Genomic DNA, 20486 nt, shown 5'->3' on the forward strand with positions numbered 1-20486 from the left:
GTTTATGATAATTAATTTTTTTGAAGGAAGCTGTAAGGTTCGTGAAAGGTTTCTTTAAATGATGTGCAGGGTTTCATGGGGGCGGAGCTCAAATTATGTTTTATATATTTCTGTTCAACAATGTGATTAAAGAGAGTTATGCATTGCTGCAGTGATCCAGTCATCCTTAGACCTTCAGGAGCAATTTACGTTTTTGTCAAAATAATGTCAGAACTGCACATTTGATTGTTCCTGCAGAAGGTTTGGCCTTTAACCTCTTGTTTTGAATATTGCTGGAAGGACAAACTTGGCACATGATGTGATGGGGAAAAAAAAGTATAAAGTTAAATAAATTGGGAACTTTAACAAACAGAAGTTGGGAAAAAATATGAAGATAGACAAGCCTGCGGGTGTTTAATTAAGAGATGTAAAAAATAATGAAAATATATTTTCAGTCACACTGGGAGACAAAATGCTCTCAGTAATAGGCAGAAGACTGCAGAATGCTAATGAGTGATACCTCAAAATTTCCAAAGCAATGTATTGCCTTGCTGGATGATCAAGAGCTCAGAGAGTTGTCTCTGAAGCTTTTTGGTGATTTATATTGATGCCTATTTTTCTTCTCAGTATTGAATAGCTATTGCTTGTTGGCTGGTGTAGTATTTGGAGACCCCATTAAAGCTGAAGACAATTATACTGAAAGTCGGCTCTTGATGAGAACTGAAATCTAAAAGCAAAGCCAGAGTCCAACTACTCATGCTGTTTTAATTTAACCCTGAGCAATTTCAATATGTATTTCTCCTTAATTGAACCCTTTATTGGTCATACTTCATAATGTTTCCAGCAGTAGCCCACTATAACTTTGACATTATGGAATATTTGCAATTCTAAATATCAGTGTTAGAATTATGTACATGTGAAAATTCAGAGTGCATAATTTTGACTCCACAGAAAGTAAATATAAAAGCTTTTGTGTGTTTGCTGCGTTGGAAACTATGTTGAATATCAAAAAACATTTTTACTGCTTTGACTTGACTGAACAAAATATAAAAATTATTTAAATTGCAATAATGATGTTTCTGATTTGGTGCTGTTAATTATAGTTTTCTCCTGAGAAACATGAAGAAAAAGCACAATCATATTCCAGTTGCTTATACACATTCAACTAAATTACACCAGGTATGGTTTGATGCAAATTCTAGATCTATCTCTTTTTTTGCGCCACTCCAAAACATTCATGCATATGATGTGGGCTTGGGGAGAATTTGGCTGTTTTGCCTGGAGGAATTTGAAGCCAATGAGTGTTGAATGTAGATTTTTAATTAACACCAAGTGATGACAAATAATTGAAATCCTATTCCATTTTTTCTGTATTTACAAAATAGAACAAAACACAAAAAATAAACGGTTTGCTCACTTAAAAAAATATAGAAAAGAATACACAACCAGGCTAAATTGTATGCAGTTTACATCAATAAAAAATTGATGGGACCCAATTATCTTTTATGAAAACAGTAAAAAAGAGGAAAGGTGACACATTGTGCTGTGACTATTTTGATCATTTAAATCCAAGTAACAATCAATGAGAGATTCTCTGATTCTATCCTTTACAAATGTAGTACACCAATTCAAATTTGGTAAATAAGTACTCGGGTCTTGATGTTCTGTATCAATCTTTTTTAATTTTAGGATGACCTGACAGTTCTTTGGGTAACTTCCTTCTCTTTATCACTGTACAGCCTGTTGGTTCAGTTCCAGTTTCACTGTGCCACGTGTAGCTGTGCCCCTGGGCACGGCACTTATTGGCTACTGTAAGTGAATAGGTCTGTGGATGAGTGTGTGTTTGGGAAGGCAATTGACTGAATTTCTCTCTAGTGTGAAGTGCTTTAAGTGTATGACAAGAAAAACACTACATAAATTCAGTCTATTTCTCATCCAGGATCTTTTTATTATTGTTGTTTTTTTTAGTTTTTGATATTCAACTCTTATGTGACCTAATTTGTTAACAATGTTATTTTAGTTTGATTGCCTTCATTTCTGATATTTAGTCACCTGTATCAATGACACCGTTTGGCTAATTCTAGAGGATACCAACACATTTAGAGGATACATAGAACCATCAATGAGTTCTGGGTCTGCATCCTTATGAGACGGTTGAAGCACCTTAACTGACCCCTAGTCGATGTAGTAGTAGCTGCACATTCTGCTTCTTAAATTGCAGTTTTAGTTTTAAAACTGGTTTCAAAATCAATGTTCAATCTCCACATTCGGGGAAAAATAGATTTTGAATATACTGAAAGCACAAAATTTTATTGATGTGCACTGCACGCAAACGCCTGCCGCTTATCGTTCTGTTGCTGCTTGGCAGCAGCAGCAGGCAAACAGAGGGGGGCGAAGGACGGCACAAGTTAGCACAGAGAGAGACAGGCGCTCTCATCAGTGACGGACTCACCGGCAGCGTGGACGGAGCTGTGGTGCAGGAAGAGGAGGAGAAGAGGTGACACAGGGAGGAAAAGCTGCCTGTAAACTGGAGGAAACCACAGGAGAGAGAGGGAGGCGGGATAAACAGAGTGATCACAGAGGAGAGAGAAGTCATTCAGAGCAGGGAGAAGGAGAACGCTGGTAAAATCAGACAAGGACCCAGACTGAGGAAAGCGCACGAAGAAGCCTTTCCTGACGGAGGGAGAAGCCGGAGTGTGTGTACAAAGTGGAAAAGAAGGAGTATAAAAAGAGGAGGAGAGTGAACCTGACCAAAGGCTTGCCTGACACAACAGAAGAAGAGGAGGAGCATGAGGGCAAGTTGATAGATTTGATTTGAAGAGATTATTTTTAGAAAGAGGATCGAGGACATGACAGGAATATTAAAATGAGAGATGCACTGTCTAAGTCGCGGAGAAAAACTATGGAGGAAGAGACCAGGAGACAGAGAAAAGGCGGTGAGAGATGTTGAGATCAGTGTCACTGAGTGGATTAGCCTGGCTCAGATTTTCCATAGAAAACCTCTGTGCATGTCTGTGAATATGCATGAATGCCCTCTTTTCAATGTGAAAGCATGTTGTGGGTTTCCATCTGTGACGATGGGGTTGAGAAGCAGATCAAAAACTACTTGGAGGATCCCTGAAGAAGCTAATAAAACCGGCCAAAGCTGAGCACGAGGAGAGGAGTCGGAGCATCTAAAGTGAGAATGCACAGAGAGACTGAAAGCCAACAACCTTTGAATATCTTTTATGTATTAGAGTTTGTACTGATTTAAGGAAAAGATTGATATTAATCTCAATTGATAATCACCTCTGAGAGCCTGATGGGCTTTGGAGCACTAAGCTACAACTCCACCAAAAAGGGAAAAGATGGAACAAGAAAATCTCTGCTAGGACAGACACAACCACACCAACCAATCAATCACCCCTGTCATCTCATTATTTTAATTATCTTCCCTTCCTACATTTGTTTTTGTCCTTAATGCTTAGCCTTTGGTATTTTTATTCTGCTCTCTTCTTTCTCTGTATCCTCTTCATCTTATTCTTCCCTTTGCTCTCTCTGTCTTATCATCTCTTGTTCACTGTCACACTAACTGCCATGGATTCTGGACTCGCTCATGTAGAAGACACCTTGCTTAGAGCATATTTCCCTCTGATTTGTCTCTTCTTTCCCTGCTGAGTTGAATGATTGGAGCAATTTTCAGACTGAGACTAGGAATGAGGACCAACAAGTAGCTGCTGCTGCTGTGTGATGGACAACTTTAAACCACACAAGAATCTTTTTGATGTACACACAATATTCTTGTGATTGAGTGCATGGATAGATAAAGGTTATATAGTGGATTTCTCCTGGAGCTACATGTTGGCCCCTGTCCCTGAGGCCTGGCCAGGAAATGACGCCTCTCCTGCGGTTGTAGGAGTGTTGTGGGCAGCCATGGCCCTGCAGGGGCACTGTCTCCGGAGGGGTTCCCCAGCCATGATCAGAAAGGCTCGCAAGCGACGTCTCACAAAGCCAACTCTGGCTCAGGTCACTTCCACTCTGTTGTCAAGGACACGTCTACACGGCCTGCGGCATGTTTGTGTCCCTGGAGGTTCTGTTGGCCGCCGGGCGTTCTGGCTGCTGGCCCTCTGCACCTCCCTGGGGTTGCTGTTATCCTGGTCCTCTAACCGACTTCTTCTTTGGCTGTCCTTTCCCACGTACACACGAGTCCACACCGAATGGGCCAAAGAACTTGCCTTTCCTGCTGTCACTATTTGCAACAACAACCCAATTCGCCTCTACAAACTTACAAAGAGCGACCTGTACTTTGCTGGCCACTGGCTTGGCCTGCTGCTGGCTAACCGAACAGTAAGACCTATGGTTCTGGACTTGATGCAGGAGGACCGTCTGTCCTGGTTCAGGAAACTCTCAGACTTCAGGCTCTTTCTGCCACCCAGAAACTTTGAGGGAACCAACCTGGAGTTTATGGACAGACTGAGCCACCAGCTGGATGAAATGCTTCTGTCATGCAAATACAAGGGAGAGCCCTGTGGAGCGCACAACTTCTCCTCCGTAAGTCCAACTTTGAGTTTTGTATTTTCTGAAAAATATCTGAAAACTTTAAAGTTTACACAAAAGTTTACACTCCCCCTTTTCCCTTCAGCTACTCGAAAAGTAAAACTCTACTTTCTTAACCTAAAACTCATTTGGATGTGAAAGTTACACTGATTAAAATGCAGAAAGGATGATGTCATTATTGTTTAAAAGGATGTTGTTTTATTTAGCCATGAAAGCATCCTCTGGACAACAAGAAAGCTGAGAAAGGATTTGACAGTGAAGTTATGAGTTGATTTCTTATTTGTTCAATGTAAACTATCAGAAACCAAAATTGCCATACTTATGTAGTTGGCTGTATGTTTGTAGGTTTTTGTGCCCACTCTTCCTCATTTAGCATGCTTCTTTACAGTTCTCTCATCTGCATAGTTGGTCTTATTTAATTTGTTTCTAAGCATCGATAGTCTTTAATTAAGACACATCTTGCTTTGGCTGAGGTCTTGCCATTTTTATCACAATCCCTTTGAAGAAGTGCTATGTTATTGTTAGCATGTTTACTGTTGATTTTTATTAGCCTTGTTGATAATTTGGCATGTATATTCTTTTGTGGGTTCCCAGTTAAGTATGGACTACATATATGTGTTGCTTTGTAAACTTATAACTTTCCTTTGATCATCACAAGATTTGATGACAATTGTTTCATCTGTGCTCTGTGCCAGTTTTTTGGCAAGCAAGCATCTACAAACATCTACACCATATGCAAAACTAAGATGCATAACTAAAACACTTGTTAAACTAAGAGGTCACGTGACGTAGAGAAGAGCAGTGCCTTTCGTTCTATCAAATGACAAAATGAACTTTTGATAAGCTCTCTTATGTGAGACCTCTTATGGAGCCAACTGTCCATCATCCAAGGAGATCAGTACTTACAAGTAAGAGTTTTGCTGCAGTATGCAAACTAGAGTGACTCGTATTTACTGTTGGTCATGTTTTCTTATTTTTTCTCTTCTTTTCAAAGGATAGTTTAGGACATGCTCAGCACAACATTGCAGAGTAAAATTAAATTATAGTGTTCACATAAATGTCTAAATCTTTTCTTTCTTAATTCTGAAGTTATTGCTCTGCCTTATTTTGCTTTGTGGAGTTTGTTACAATATAAATACTGGGAATGGATAAACTATTCAGGGCATACAACCTAATGCAAAAGTTTAGTGTGCAGCTAAGACGCAAATGATTCAGAGCATCTACATAAATTAACACACTTAAACTATCTTTTTTAGTTGACAAAAGCAAACACTGTATTTCAGCAACTTCGAATAGTGTAATCAAAACTTGTATGATTAAGTCTTGAACATCAACTGTCCTGTGTGCATCTTTGTGTTCAAAACACAAGGTCCTAATTCCCATTTGAAAGCAGCGTAATGTTTCTCACAGCACTCAGTCAAACACAAAAGTCATATTATCCTTTCAATACAAACTCTTACAATGCTATAGTCTCTGATCAGTGCTTGTTGATGGGGGGTTGTGATTACTTGAAGCTGCTTGTTTTCTATTGTTTGTCCAACTCAAGTGGGAGGTCCTGATCCACCTGTAATCTTGGTCTTGTTTTTTTTGTTTTTTTGCCATAACAGAAACACAACAAGACTGTCAGGTGAAAGAAAACAGATAATTTCACAGTGGATGGGAGAGATTTTCCTCTCATCCACTAAAACCAGATGTTGGTTTTATTGCTGCATCAGATAGGTTGTTTTGTTTTGTCTTTTTTTTTTAACTCACTTGTCACAGGTCACTCTGTTGAGGTAAAATACTCAGTCAAGTGGATCCTGATGCTCAGATTAATTTCTATTGTGAAGTCTTTTTTTTTTGATGCGCTGAGAATGTGAGCTGTTTGTGTTGAGTGTAGGACTGCAATGAGTTTTTTCTGTCTGAATGAATTTTCACGTTTGATATGTGTGAACACTGCTACGGGTGGATCAAGCTGCTGATGGAGATAATGTTTGCTGAGGGCAACCGCTGTGCAAACCTGAAAATGTAATCGGTCTCTTCAAAATATCAACAAAACTGGTGAAAACATTTGGGTCAATTCTGCAGAAGCTGCCTTACTACTGTAAATGAACAGATAGACAAGTTCTTATGAAATAGATTTCGATCTTAAGCACACGTTTCTGTCAGTTTATTACAGGTAGTCAGGTTTTCTGTGCTAATTAGAGCAACATTGATTTATTAGTCCTTATTTCTTTCTCGCCTTGTTTTACGTTAAAGGGGTCTTCTGCTGTTAATACGGCCTCGGTGGTTTCACTAATCTCATTATCCTCCTGCTGCAAGTCAGCAACGACTCCCTGAGGCCCCTTTGGTATCACTGTCACCCCGAGACCAGAACAGAAGCAACAACCACATTAAATGAGATACCAAGAACACAGGTGCAAAGGCAAAGACAGAGATAAACATGAGAAGGCTTAAATTGTGTGTAAATTTGTATGACATGATAGAGGGTGAGTGTGAAATCTAGTTTCGATTGGATCTGGTTATCACCAGCTTTAAAGTCCAGAGAATGCTTTGAACTGTCAAGCAACGAGTAGTTTCAGGGGAGAAGAAGAAAAACGGATGTCTACAGGTTGGAAACGAGAGATGACATGGAGGAAAAGGTGCCTGGCTGGGAATACAAATAGGACCCATCACTCTGGACAGCCCCTTGAGCTGCGGGGTATCATGTGCTGATTCCACTGTATCATAGAGAGCTTGTCCATCTGATCAATACATCTATTAAGCCTGTGATGTAGTTTATGATGGTCTATTTTCCTCCCACATATCCAATAGTGATGTACCTTTAGCTATCCCTCGGCGAGGCCCATCAGCAGGGAATGACAGAAAAGGAAGAGCAAGGCAAACTGTTCTCGCCTTCCGCAATTAAAGTAAATGGCACCTTAGCAGGCTGAACCTCTGTACGTGAAGAAGATACACATCTCCACCCTGTTTCCCAGAGCTTCATCTAGAACATAACTGCACCAGAATGACAAATTAACCACTGCTATGGGTTAGAGAGTAGCACCTAATCACACTGTAGGCGGGGAGTGCCTTGCTACTGTGATGCATCAACTCTGTGTTTATAAAAACCTCATAACTACAGCGATTCAGTTGCTGCAAAAGAGTCTTTAAGAGTTTGGCATTAGGAGTTAAGAATTTTGTCTTTTTTTCTGCTGTTTATACTATATTTCTTCTGACTGGCTAAACTTCATCTTTTGGGTGTAACAATGTGTCCAGCTTGCTAGACAGTTCACAAGGTTTTAGCAATATTCAGGGGGGCTTGCTTATATCAGTAGATCACAGATAACCCCTTGAAGTTATGCGCAGAAAGTTTGCCTATGCAAAGATTTTTACAAAGAACATATCTATAATGTTTGAAATAAATTGCAACTTGAGGAGCTGAAGTATCTGGATGCAATGCTACTTGGCATCCTATTGGTTGGCATTTGCAAAGCTGCCAATCCAGGAAGCTTTGCCTGGATTGGCATAGAAGAGTGTAGATGCCAAGATGGTGTCCACTGTGTGCCAAAGTGTATTTGGTGTTTGAACAATTAAAATAGGCAGTTGTAAGTGTTGTCTCCTGTATTTGTGGAAGGTATTGGTCGCTGACTGGGGGTCCACTATAAGTGTTTTATAAATTGTAGAACTATTTTTACAGAATCTGTACAATCTGTTTAATACACAAAGCATTTTTATTTTAAGGTGATTCTGATGACAATGATTTCACAAATATTACTAAGGTTTCACACATCTAACCCTTACCCAATTTACAGAGACCAGAGAGAATACACATATAGAGGTAGCATGTAAACCATCTTGCTTCAAATCAACAGTGCTGTCAATTCTCCCTCCCTCAGCTCATAAAAGAAAATCCTTAGCTGCAACTGTTTTATAAGAACATTTCTTATGAAACTTGATGTTTTATTTGTATGTTTCCACCTTCTGGGAGAACATTGATGTTGTAGTACCTTTGATTGGAATCCATGAGAGTCTGTAGCTGCAGAATTTTTACAAAAATACTGGATGAAACATCTGGTATAGAGTAGAAGGGCGGCCATGTCTTCTATAAATATTACACATTTTCATGTTTCTGCTTTAGGAAAACATAGCTCTAGAAATTCCTCCTTGATTTGATTTAGCAGCGTTATTAAATGTGAATTAATAAAGGCTTGTTCAGAACAAATATACCAAGCATCTACATCCAAACTACTATTATAGACTATGTACTACTTTAGGATTTAACAGAAAAATGTTTTTGTTTAGTCAATAGTTTAGGAGGTGATTTCTTTTTTCAGGCTTGTTATCCATCGTTTTATTTCCAGTGGTTTGGAACCTTCTGTTGACTAACTTTCTTTAGTGAGCACAGACTAAATGAACAGATTGACTGAAGCTTATTGTAAAGCAGCCCTAACAGCCTGATCTATCCCTGCTGAGTGCAGAGGGGCCTGTGATTGAGATTTAAGCACATCCTGGTAATAATGAGGGTGTCTGACCTTTTGGTAGGATTATAGAAGCAACACTGTAAACTATTGATTTGTACTGAATGAGAAGAACAAGAGTGGTTGTCAGATGGACGCCGTAGCTCCAACCAAAGCAATCTCATCAACTACAGGTCGCCCCATGCCGACCATTACCATCACTCCTGATCCAATTTCACTGAAGCTCATCTGGTTTGTTTTATTTGCTCCAACATTCCCCATCTGAAGCAGGAACAAGTCTTCTATTTTAATTTGAATGACTACATCGCTTTCTATCACTGCCTCGGTCACACCCAAGGCCACTGAGAATACTCACCTGTACTTCTTATTTTAAATCAAGTCCCAAATGCAAATCCCAAATTATTCTACATTAAGACTGATGTGGTCATGTTGCTGCATAAAACACTGACCTAGCTTAAAATAAAATAAAATGTTACATGTTGTTTTTTTCCCTTAATATTGTTGGTGAACTCTGCAGCAAGTGTCCAAGACATTGGCTACAGCTTAAATTATGAGTTTTGTTTTACGATAAAAATCAACAACAAACAGTGCCAAGTATTTATGTAAGACACAGAGCGAGTAAAGGCAGAGGCGTTGATTGCGGCTTCAAGAAACATGTATAAATACTTTGCTTGACCTCAAATCTCACTCTTTGCTACTTTGTATGGCATACAAACTTGCTTTACTTTAAATATATGCACAAAACCCACAAATAAATAAAAACATTCACTCTGAGGACCTCCGGGCGAGAGCCACCCACTGGTTTCTTCGTATCGAGTGTTGAGCTCAGATTTTTAGATGCTAATGGAACTAATATAAGAAACAGCCTTTAGCACAGAGAAATGCTCTGAAAATTCATAGATTACCCAAGAGTTGCATCAACAACTCTCCGAGACAAGGTCAACAAAACAAAGGTGATGTATGATTATTGCAGGGAGCTTCTGTTGAATTGCACTGTGTTGCACCACAGAAGGCTACGTGTTAATTTTAGGTCATTTTAAGATTAGGTTGCATCAAAGGTTCTAAAGCTAGTTTGAGTCCCCGCTTTGTGAAATATCACAGTATGATTTTCCCGTAGAAGGCAATGTTAATAACTTCCTATTTTTTCTGGTCAGATGGCTTCTCAATTATCCTTCCAGATGGTCCTTTGATTTTACTTAAGTTGATTTTTACATTTCAGTGTTTGAGGCGATCCCAACAATAGAGATGTAGTATAGACGTCCAATCTATATTTATATTTGCATCACTTGACAATAAGGAATTTTGCTTGTATGCTCTGAGAATAAAAAATGTTGTATTGGCAGCACCTTGTTCTCTTCTACTATGCTTTTTCAGCATTGTAGCAGAATACATGAGCAGGCTGCTGGATCTGTTGGTGGCATTGGCATTTAAACTGGCCACCCACATTTGTTCCAGAAGAGGTGAAGAAATGGGGGGACTGCATGTTGATTGCAATTAACCACTTCAACTCAGCCATTTGAAACTGGAAATTGACATTTTAAGTTCTTATTACATTTAATACAGTGATGTTTGTAATTACAAAGTTAATCATACTGTGAAGTTAAAACATAACACTGTAAAACATCTGTGAAAGTTCTGCACGTTTGCATAATTATAAATATCTCAAATTAAGTCTTATCTGGCTTTGGCTTTTATTAAAAATATTAAATTCTGGTTAAATTTTTTAGATGAAGAAAGTAATTGGATTTTAAGCTCACTTGTGTTAGCCATATTGTAATAATACAAGGCAAAGCCAGTCCTTCAAGTCTAACTCTCTGGCAGCCCTAATGAACTGCAGACACATCTCAACGTGTCAGAAAATACAACTTTTTTAAAATCACTTGCTTTTATGTGCTTCCGATGACTTCATTTTTTTTTCCTTTTAGACATTTCCTTTACCTCCACATCAGAGTATTGCTGTCAGAGCAGTGTAGCTGCGCTTTATTATGGTGTGTGTATGAATTAGAAAAATATCGGATTTTCGGGTTTAATGCTGGCTGGTTGCAGGGTAGATCAACCTGACAGTCACCTGATTCTGGTTAACTGCCATTTACTCAGTGGATATCTGTCAATAATAAAACAAATAATGTTGTCTTTGGTTTGTTTTGGAATTTTTAATAGACCTAACTCTGTAAAAAACATCAAAATTACCTATTTTAATTCACTGGAAAGAGGTGAAGAACATGTTTATTCCTCTTTTAAAAAAACCTCAACATTTTGAGTTCGACACTGACTTAGAAAATTCAGATCTGGTCTTGGTTCCTCTAACTGTTTCACTGTAGATAACTTGTCTCCATGAGGCTTTAAAATGTGTACTTTAGCATCAGTTTAAATCCAATTGCAGGAGAAACTATGATTTTCTGGGAAACCTTACAGGTTTAAAAGCACTGGGTAAATAAAATGCAGATTTATGTGTTTTTGACAATACCCTCCATGCTGTTTTTCCATCTCGCTATACTGTGTTTCCTTATTTCCATACTGCCATGCCTTTCTCTGCAACAATGTCTGATCTGGTGACATCCACACCAACTGTGAGCTGGAAAATGAAGCTGCTGTTACTTCTCACTCTTCCTCTTTTTATCTTCTTTTGAAACCAACTCAGCTGTAATTTCACTCAGGAAATAAACCTGCTGGTTGAAATAAATTTTTTTTCATCCTCTATCCTTCGAACAGATATCACCTCTTTTGTGCACCACTAGTTTTCATTTCAAAATTCACAAGAATAAAGTGAGGGAGAGGGGAAAAAAGTACATTTCTGTCTTTCCTTCTTCAATCTTTTCTGCCTGTACGCTTTGCAGCGCGCATCTAATCTTCTGCTTCTTCAGTCAAGTGGTTCCTCTGGGAGCAGATTTTGGTCTGGTGGATGACTCGAGTAGACAATATATATATTTGAATCACCGTTACAGTTTTCTATTAATCCAGCGTCTTTGGACTTGTTTAAAACAAGGCAAAGACAGTATGATAAAAAAATGTAAACAGTAAAAAATGAATTTATTTTCTGCTGTAATTTCTTGTTTTTTGCTTTTCAAAACTAATTTTACAAGTGAACATTGTTTTAAAAAACACCTAAAAGGTTTTTTAATAATTTTTGATTGAATTTGAGAAAAATAAATAAATTATTCAACAAACAAACTTATCAATTAGTACTTTACTGCATTTTGTCTTACTTCAACTTTGAGTTTTAAATGTAAGTGCTGTGTGGGAAGATCACACTGTTAATCGATGGAAAAGGAAAAAATTGGCATATTGTCAATTAGTACACCATCTTAAGTTATTTCTTGTAGTTATATTTAAATGTTTTTTCACAAAATTGTTAATACTATAATGATTATGTGTTTTTCAATGGAAGCTGAGAAGAAGAGGTTTTTATGCAAGTCAAAAAGAGTAAATATTAAACGTAACGTACATCAAGAGAAAAAGTACACAGGAAGATGGTAAATTTTAGATTAAAAGTATCCGTTTTTCGGTTTATTGTTACAATTTAAAAATGTAACATCTTGTCATTTTTTGTTCTTTTCCATGTTGGTAGGTAGTGTGAAGATGAAAAACAATTTATAGCACTTTGTCCTCTCCTCTTGGTCTCTCCTTTCTGATTAGTCTTATCCTTGCTCATATTGTTTGAATAAATCATGAATAACTTCCTTTGTTTGTATCAGCTTTGAGCTGTATATTAATTATTTAGTTGATTTTTTCAAAGTTAAAAGCAAAATTTCCGGAAACTGCCCTTTTCTGCTCAACTTGTAAGATATCTTTTATTTTTATTATTAATATTGTACTGGCTGCCATGACTGCCATATAGATATGCAAACAACCTCAGTAGACCCCCCCACACGCACACACAAATAATAAGGAAAATGGATGTTTTACATTCAGTCTTGCAGATGCTGAAACTCAAATTCAGATGGAGGGATTTCCTCCAGGACTTGTTCTGCCAAAATGCAAGCTCTTCTAAAACGAATCTGGAGAAAAACGGAAATATAATCGAAGAGGGTATTTGTCACTATCAGAACATTCAACGTTTCTTTCAGCTGAAGCTAATACATTTCCACTAAAGGAATATTGGTGAATCTACAACAATAATTAAATTTAAATCATGACACAGTATACAATAATAATATAAAGGATAAAATACGCATGAGACTGCAGTTCTGAGAATAAACACTATCAAATCAGACATGCTTTTCTTCTGTCGTCTTCTTTTAAATCAGTGTTTGCCAATAATAATGAAACTTCTCACTGACAAACTAAAGGAATGCAAAATATGATTTTTTTATGCGACACAGCGTGAGATGTTGCAATGTCGCACTTAATCTGATGGGAGGAAAGAGATAAACATCTCAGCTCTGTTTGCAGCCCTCGCACTGAATATGTAAATCTTTAAAACCTGCTCACAAATATTTGATTTCCTCTTTAAAACGGCTCAGTAACAGCTTGGAACCGCAGCCCAGCCAGTTGGAGTTGAATGTAAACGGCATTCATTTAGATAAAAATGTCATTTGTGACTTTTGGTATCTACATTACTTTGTTAGAGGGGAAAAAGTAAAATGAAATAGTTTTCATAAGTAAGAAATTTGCCATTTAAGGTTCAAGTTTGGTCATTTGTGTGTTTTGATGAAAAAATGCAAATTAGGCTTTAGATGTTCAGCTGGCCCTTTTTATAAATGAGATATTGCAATTTTCCTCTCTAGAGTAGAGAAGAAAGGATAAAGCATATTCATACTACACAGCCTAATCCTCATCTCCACTCGTTCAACACAGTTCAGAAAAGGTTCATAAATGAATTTTGCCAGTTAAACTATAAAGAAAAGTATTAAGATACATAGTGTGCATTGCCTATTTACATTTGTTTCATTATTTTGGACAACTCTTTGGTTCCTTTGGCAGGGCTTTATCTCCCTATTATCTAAAAGTCAAGGTTTTCCTTTGAGCAATGGCTCCTTTCTTAACAGCTTCCATAAAGTCCGTTTTTGTGGGGTTTTGTAGTTTAGAGTGGTCCAATAAACAGCAGCTCAGAGCTCTTTCTCTGATTATATTTATTTCTAGTCTAACTTTTTTTGTTCTACGTTGCTGTTGAATAAATTCAATAGCTTAAAAGTCTTTGAAACCTTGCCCCAATCTCTGAATCATCTGAATAATATACATTATATTGCGCAAAAGTGATCACAAGTAGTCTTTATGTTTAAATAACCTTGGACTGAACTTTTATGTTCATGCTGTAGACTCTTTATTCCTCTAAACCTACTTGTATTTTCTGTTGAGTATCTCCACATCTCTTTGACAACAACTCTTTCACCTATAACTTGTCTTAAATGTTGAGAAAACCTGTTTTTCACCACCTGAAGAAAACGTCTTTAGGTGGAAAATGCCTGGAAATATTTTAATCTGGAGTGGTCTAAATAGGATTTGATAAAAAAAAAAAAACTGTACATTTTCTTCTGTCCATGTAAAAATAAAATTAGTAGAATCAACCTTTTTTGTTAGTTTACAAAGATACAATATGCAAATGTGTTTGATCATTGTATTTGCTTTTTAGAGCAGAAAGTAGCTATGAAAACTCATTAATCCCATTTTGCTATTTTTTTTGTCTAAACGAATGTTGTGTACATTCATCTGAGTTTTTTTCCACTTAAAGCAGTGCTTTCTCTCTCATACTGTATGCATTAGCTGAGTTAGCTATCTGCCTGATACATTTTGCTTTTAGATGAAGTGTTTAATGCTAAATGAGCTGTCTGCAGAGTCTGAGAAGTAACAGCAACTTCCTCAGTGCAGGGATTGGCTTCACTTTCTTGCTCACATATACAGGCCTTTCTGAGGGACCTTACATCATTGGCTCTATAGTAAATATCCTTTGACTTCCACCAATGAGGCTCTTTCACATGACTGATTTATTTTTGGCTGTTTAGGGTCTCTCTCCCATGAAGCTATGAAAAATGAAGGACATTTTCCAGGCACATAGTGCCATTTTATAGCTCAGTCAAGTAGCTATGTTACCTCCACTTATTAAAATGCTGTATATATTTTATTTTGACGCCTTGAAATTGGCCTCTGTTTCTTTAAAAAGCTTGTCCTCTTTCCGACACTCCACATTCAGTGTGTCATCACAAAGACGCCTTTCCATTATTTTGTTTCCAAGTGGAATAATATTCAGAGCATTGGACTGAGAAGAAGTTTGAATGATTAGCTCAGCAGACTCACAGCTCCATCAGGTGTTTGCTAATAGTTGCTGCCGCTAGTCTGGAGAACCTGGCAGCCACAGATTATTCAACGATTATTGAAACATGTATGAAAAATTTTGATAAAGGAAATAATATAAAGCTAAAAAAACTTGATTTTATATAAAAGTCCCCACCTCTAAGAAGGAACCTACCAACATTCTGCTCCCATTGTATTCTACTTCTGTTGGCAAATGTTGCACAAACTCATTGCTCCAAACTTCTGGTCAATCTTTTATTGGCAACATATAACACAGAGACTTACTAGAACATCATCTCCTGCTGCAATATTCTGTATTGGTGTTGGATGGAAACTGATAGAATCTGCAGAAGCAATCAAGTAAAATCAGAGAAAATTTATATCTTAAAGGAAAAGTTGACAGCTGACAGAAATCATAGCATTTCTGCTAAAGTATGAAAGACATACTAAATCAGTTGGAAATTTAAAAGATATTTCTTGGGAAGATTTGTACAGAACGTGTAAATATAGAAACTTCCAGCAAGAGAGGGAAACAAGAAGAAAGGTAAAAGTAGACGCTGTACAGAAATAAGGCAGAGGAAGCTTGCTAGACTGGCAGAGATTGGTGTCAAACCTGGGAAGATCAAAGTGTTTTTGAAGCTCTCACTCTCTGTCGCGCTTTTTACAGACACATACCCATATTGCAGCCAGGGACGCCATTAGTTATGAACACATCCTGGCAGGCTTAACATAACTCGGCTTATATAGAGCACAGGTCCATGCAGATCATGTTAAACCCACATATGCATGCATAAAAAGGTACATTTTCTATAATTTACATGAAAAAGTTAAGACTTGTTGCTCATTTAAACTGTTTATCCATAAATCTTTCTATGTAACAACTAAAAATGCATATTGATTCAAATGGTTCCACGAGTGATTAAAATCCACAGCAGATTTTCTGTCAACCTCATGAACATCAAACCATAGTTTGTGGGTAAAAGGTTACATAAATGCACTTTCTCCCTCTGTTTACCTACTCAAGGAAAACTACAGAGAATTGAGTGTTTTTTAAATATAGATGCGAATTGATTGAGCTCAGTGAAACCCAACAGACCACTCAATAAATAAGGCCAATGCAGGATTCTCTGTGGGTAGAGTTTACATTCAGACTTCGATAACATCCCTAAGCAACTCAAAAGTGAAAATACAGCAGTGGTCTGGGTTTTTCTTCAGGCAGTTTCTTCAACTTTCTACAGGTTGTTGCCCAATTTCCCCTTTTACTTCTAGAATGGGTCATTCATTTCAACCTGGATGCCTGATTAATAGAACATTTTTACCCCTTTATTAGATACATAGTTTAAGTATCATGTTGTACTCTCTTTGCCTTCAGAACTGCTTTATTTCTTTTTAACATAAATTCAGCAAGATGTCAGAAACATCCTCCAGACATTTTGGTCAATAGCAACTTACAGAGTCTTCTGCTGTGCATCCGTAGTGTGAATCTTTTTATCCTACACATCACAAAGATGCTCTATCTGAAGTGAGTCTGGTGACAGGGGGGGACACTGGAGGAGAGTCATGTTCAATAACCCAGTTTGAGATGATTGGATGGTTTTTGACCTGCTGCAAAAACATCAAAAAATTAGTACATTATGGTCTTAAAGGAATGGAGATGGTCAACAACAGTAGGTTACATGTGGTGTTTAAAGGATGCCTAATTAGTATTAAGCGACTGAAAGTGGTTGATGAAAATATCACACACACCGTTACAATACCACCACCAAACTTCACCAATGGTAGGAGGCAGAATGAATCCATGTTTTCCTTTTAAGACTAATTCTGATTCTGCTGTCTGAATGTAACAGTCCAATTTTGCCCAACCTGTGATTCATAATATCAGTTTCTGCTCACTCAATATCTTCTTCGATCATCTGATCCGGAAATAATCCAACTATATCAGCAACCAAATTTGCAATAAATGACCCATTAGGGCCACTGTAAGTGCGCAGAGTTTACGTTTCAATGTTTAGGCCTGAATTTTGATACACTTGTTTTTTGTCTTATGTTGAATTTAGATATGAATATGATGTAATTGAAATGATAAAAGCACCCAGCCATGTAATAGGCTTAAGTACTGACAACAATCTCACGAGAGCGCGAGTATAACAGATTGAAAACGATTAAAATGAATTTATTAGTTACTTTCTGTACTTCTATCTGAAGCTTTATATTTTTCTCCTCTGCTTTGATTTGTGCCAGCATTCAGATAATGTTTTCGGTTTTCCTTTATTCTTTTATTTCTGTTTTGCATCTTTGTGCTGGTTTAAAGTGGGCTTACTATTACTTTGGAAGGGGTTAAATTGATCACTGCATAAATTAGGATCAAGCATTAAAACAGTCATGCACGTATGACCCTTGACCCCATCTGTCTGCTGCATGTTTTTGAAAACTGCAGGGAGACAGTGGAGTGGAAGATAAATGTTTGGAAGGAGTTTCTCAGTGCATCAGATAAATTGGAGGTGGATGTTTGTCTCACCTGTAATTGAACATGTTTTTCCGGTGAAGGATCATAGCTGCATTTTTGTCCCAAACTTTGAGTGCTTTTAGCTTAGCAAAAAAAAAAAACCCAAGGAGCTTGCTGTATCTGCATTTGCTTTGTTAGTATATAAAACTTGTGATAACATTTGCAATTGAAGAAGTGCAGATGACTAAAGGTGTACTGAAACTGCTTCCTAAACCACAACATCGCACTCTAGATGGTGTGCAGAAAACCCTCTGATACTCCACAGTTGCTCCCATTCAGGGCTCCCTTTGTGCTTTGTAGACATTATTGATGCGAAAGTGTATTTCTGGTTAGCACACAACACAATGATTGCTCTTTGAACCGCTCCTAGACTTTAATGTAACTAAAAAATATGACTCAATTTCCTTCTGTGGGCCATTTTCAACAGCGGTATAAATCCTGCAATCATTAAGAGTCACTGGCATGCCTCGGCTGCTGTAGCATAAGGACGTTAAGCACCTCTTCCCCTTCCTTCTCTTAGCACTTGTATCTTTTGTCATTATTACTTCCTCTCATTCCCTGAGGCATTGTGATGTGCAGGAGGAAGAACTGTGGTCCTGACAGCAGTTTTGAATAAAAAGGCTGAGCCATCCTTCTGAAGGACAGGTGCATCTGCCACCTCAGGGACTTTTACTGGACACGGAACAGAGCAAGGACATGCTGGGCCTGTCTGTGCAGATGATGGTAACTTTATAAAAAGCTTTAAAGAAATGAACAGAAATATGGGATTGTGAGTCATGCAGGCTGTGACGGCAGCACTGAGGCGAACCATGGAGGACGTTAGGACTGACCAAAGTGTCTACTTTCAATGTCTTTCAGAAAACATAGCAGTTTTTAAAGTTGACGACATAGGCTGGAAATTTCCATTTACTAGTTGCCAGAAAGTAAAACATCTTTCCTTCACTCAGGTGTCGCCAACAGACATGCAGGATGTTTTCAGGATGATGCATCTGATTTAGATGTTTCAGGATGTGTTTTTTGCCCTTTTTCACCTCTCTACTTTTTCCAACTTAACAGTTGTCATTGTGTCTGATTCAATAGCTGCAGGCTTGATTTGTGTGGGAGGAGGTTGAAGTGCGGTGAGGTAATAATCATAATTTATGAGGATCTTGAATATATCTGATAAGCATAGATGGGGGTGTGTGTTCCAGACAGGCTTAGCTTCACATTGTCCTCCAAAGACTCAAAAACAAGCAGTGATGGAATAATGTAGCAGACTGTTTGCATAGGCAGAATGCCGTGACTACTAAAGCAACAAATCATTTCGCATCAACTTGATTTCACAGCTCTTTAAACAGGCGATCACTTAAAGCAGCTTTGTCATTCCATCGTTTGCTGCACACTTGATTTCATTTTACCCGTATTAGCCACAGGAGCTGACCCAATCTCAGACACAAACAGCCATGAGCTCACACTGACACCTGAGGGCAAGTCAGAATTGCCCTTTACCTTAAGATGCATGCATTTGGACTGTGGCAGGAAGCTGGAATGCCTCTAGGAAAATCACAATGCCTTTGGAAAAACATGTAGAATCAGAAAGAATCCAAATAAAAAATGGCCTTGCATCCCACATTTAAATAACATTTTTACCATATTTTATTGTAATGTGCTGATGAAAAAACATAATTTCTTAATTTTCAGCTTCAGTAACACCTCAGAAAAAATGCTCCATGACTGAAAATTGAAATTGACAGTATTTGTTGTGAACTAGCAGAATATAAATGAACTTAATTTGATTGGCACTGAAAGCTAAATTATTGATGTGCAAATTATCTGTTTTTTAAGTTGTGTGCTTGCATACGCCTGTCTGTTGTCATGAAAACCTGGATTAAGCCAAGCATGAAACAGTCTTGTAAGAAGGATTGTATATTATTTGAGGTAGCGTATTATTCCTCCCTCGCCCTCTACATGACTTTTGACTAATGCAAACAGGAGATTTTCTTCTTTTTTCTGCCACTCTTCCTTTAAAAGCTGTTTTTTTGAGTAATTTGGGGGTTTTCATTGCAAGGGTTTCACACTATGAAGTTTTATTTGTTCTTCCACCTCACTATTATATGTTAGTTTTTGATAGTTTTTGACAAAATTATATAAACTTTTTTATATTTTGTGAAAAAAGAGACTTGAGACTTATAAAAATCACTTTACTTTGGATCTTAGTATTTTTTTGAAAAATAGACCTTATGTTCAAAGGTGACTCAGCTCAGAATATGCCTAACAATATCAGCATGAGGTTTTAGCTCTCTGAAATGACTCTACTTAAAATAAAAAACATCTACAATTTTGTTCAAATAATGTCTCCTTAAGACATCAAACATTCATATTAGAGATCATAGTGGCCACAGATACCCTCACATTTCCAGCATCATTATCAAAAGAGATCGAAACAATTGTGTGTTTTCAGAAGCCTCTTCACTTGTCAGTTTTGATGAAAGCTTACCCCAACTGACCAAAAAAATAAGGCAAACATCCCCATTTATTACAATAATCTTGTCTTCCACAGAGGAAGTGCACAATTGAACAACTTGATGCAAATGCAACTAGAGAAAAAAAGTTATTGAATTCCTGAAAATCCTCATTAACCTTAGCCAACACCCACGTCTCTGATCTTAAGGTGCCAGTTGGATGTGAAATACTATAGCTGTAGGGCTTTACATTAATTGTCTCAAAGTAGCAAATGGGAGAATCTGGTATATAATGGCAACCAGACTACAAAGGATGTTTGTCATTTAGTAAAAATATTTCTTTATATCTGAATA

The 20486-nt window shown here is 37.5% G+C and overlaps 1 protein-coding gene across 4 annotated transcripts in view; it reads left to right on the forward strand.

Moving 5' to 3' along the window:
* The window catches only part of asic2 (acid-sensing (proton-gated) ion channel 2), a 402948-nt gene that overhangs the window by 266508 nt on the left and 115954 nt on the right, over positions 1-20486 (forward strand). Inside the window, exon 1 of one of the 4 annotated variants that reach the window (XM_028041890.1) lies at positions 2396-4509. The exons of 2 other annotated variants lie outside the window; for them this stretch is intronic. In XM_028041890.1, coding sequence (XP_027897691.1) covers positions 3817-4509 — 693 coding nt within the window. In that variant the 5' untranslated portion in view covers positions 2396-3816. Of the gene's footprint in view, positions 1-2395; positions 4510-20486 lie in introns of those variants that run through there. One more of the 4 variants, XM_028041887.1, reaches the window with a different exon arrangement.

The sequence above is a fragment of the Xiphophorus couchianus genome, chromosome 16 (genome assembly GCF_001444195.1).
Source record: "Xiphophorus couchianus chromosome 16, X_couchianus-1.0, whole genome shotgun sequence".
Taxonomy (NCBI): Eukaryota; Metazoa; Chordata; class Actinopteri; order Cyprinodontiformes; family Poeciliidae; genus Xiphophorus; species Xiphophorus couchianus.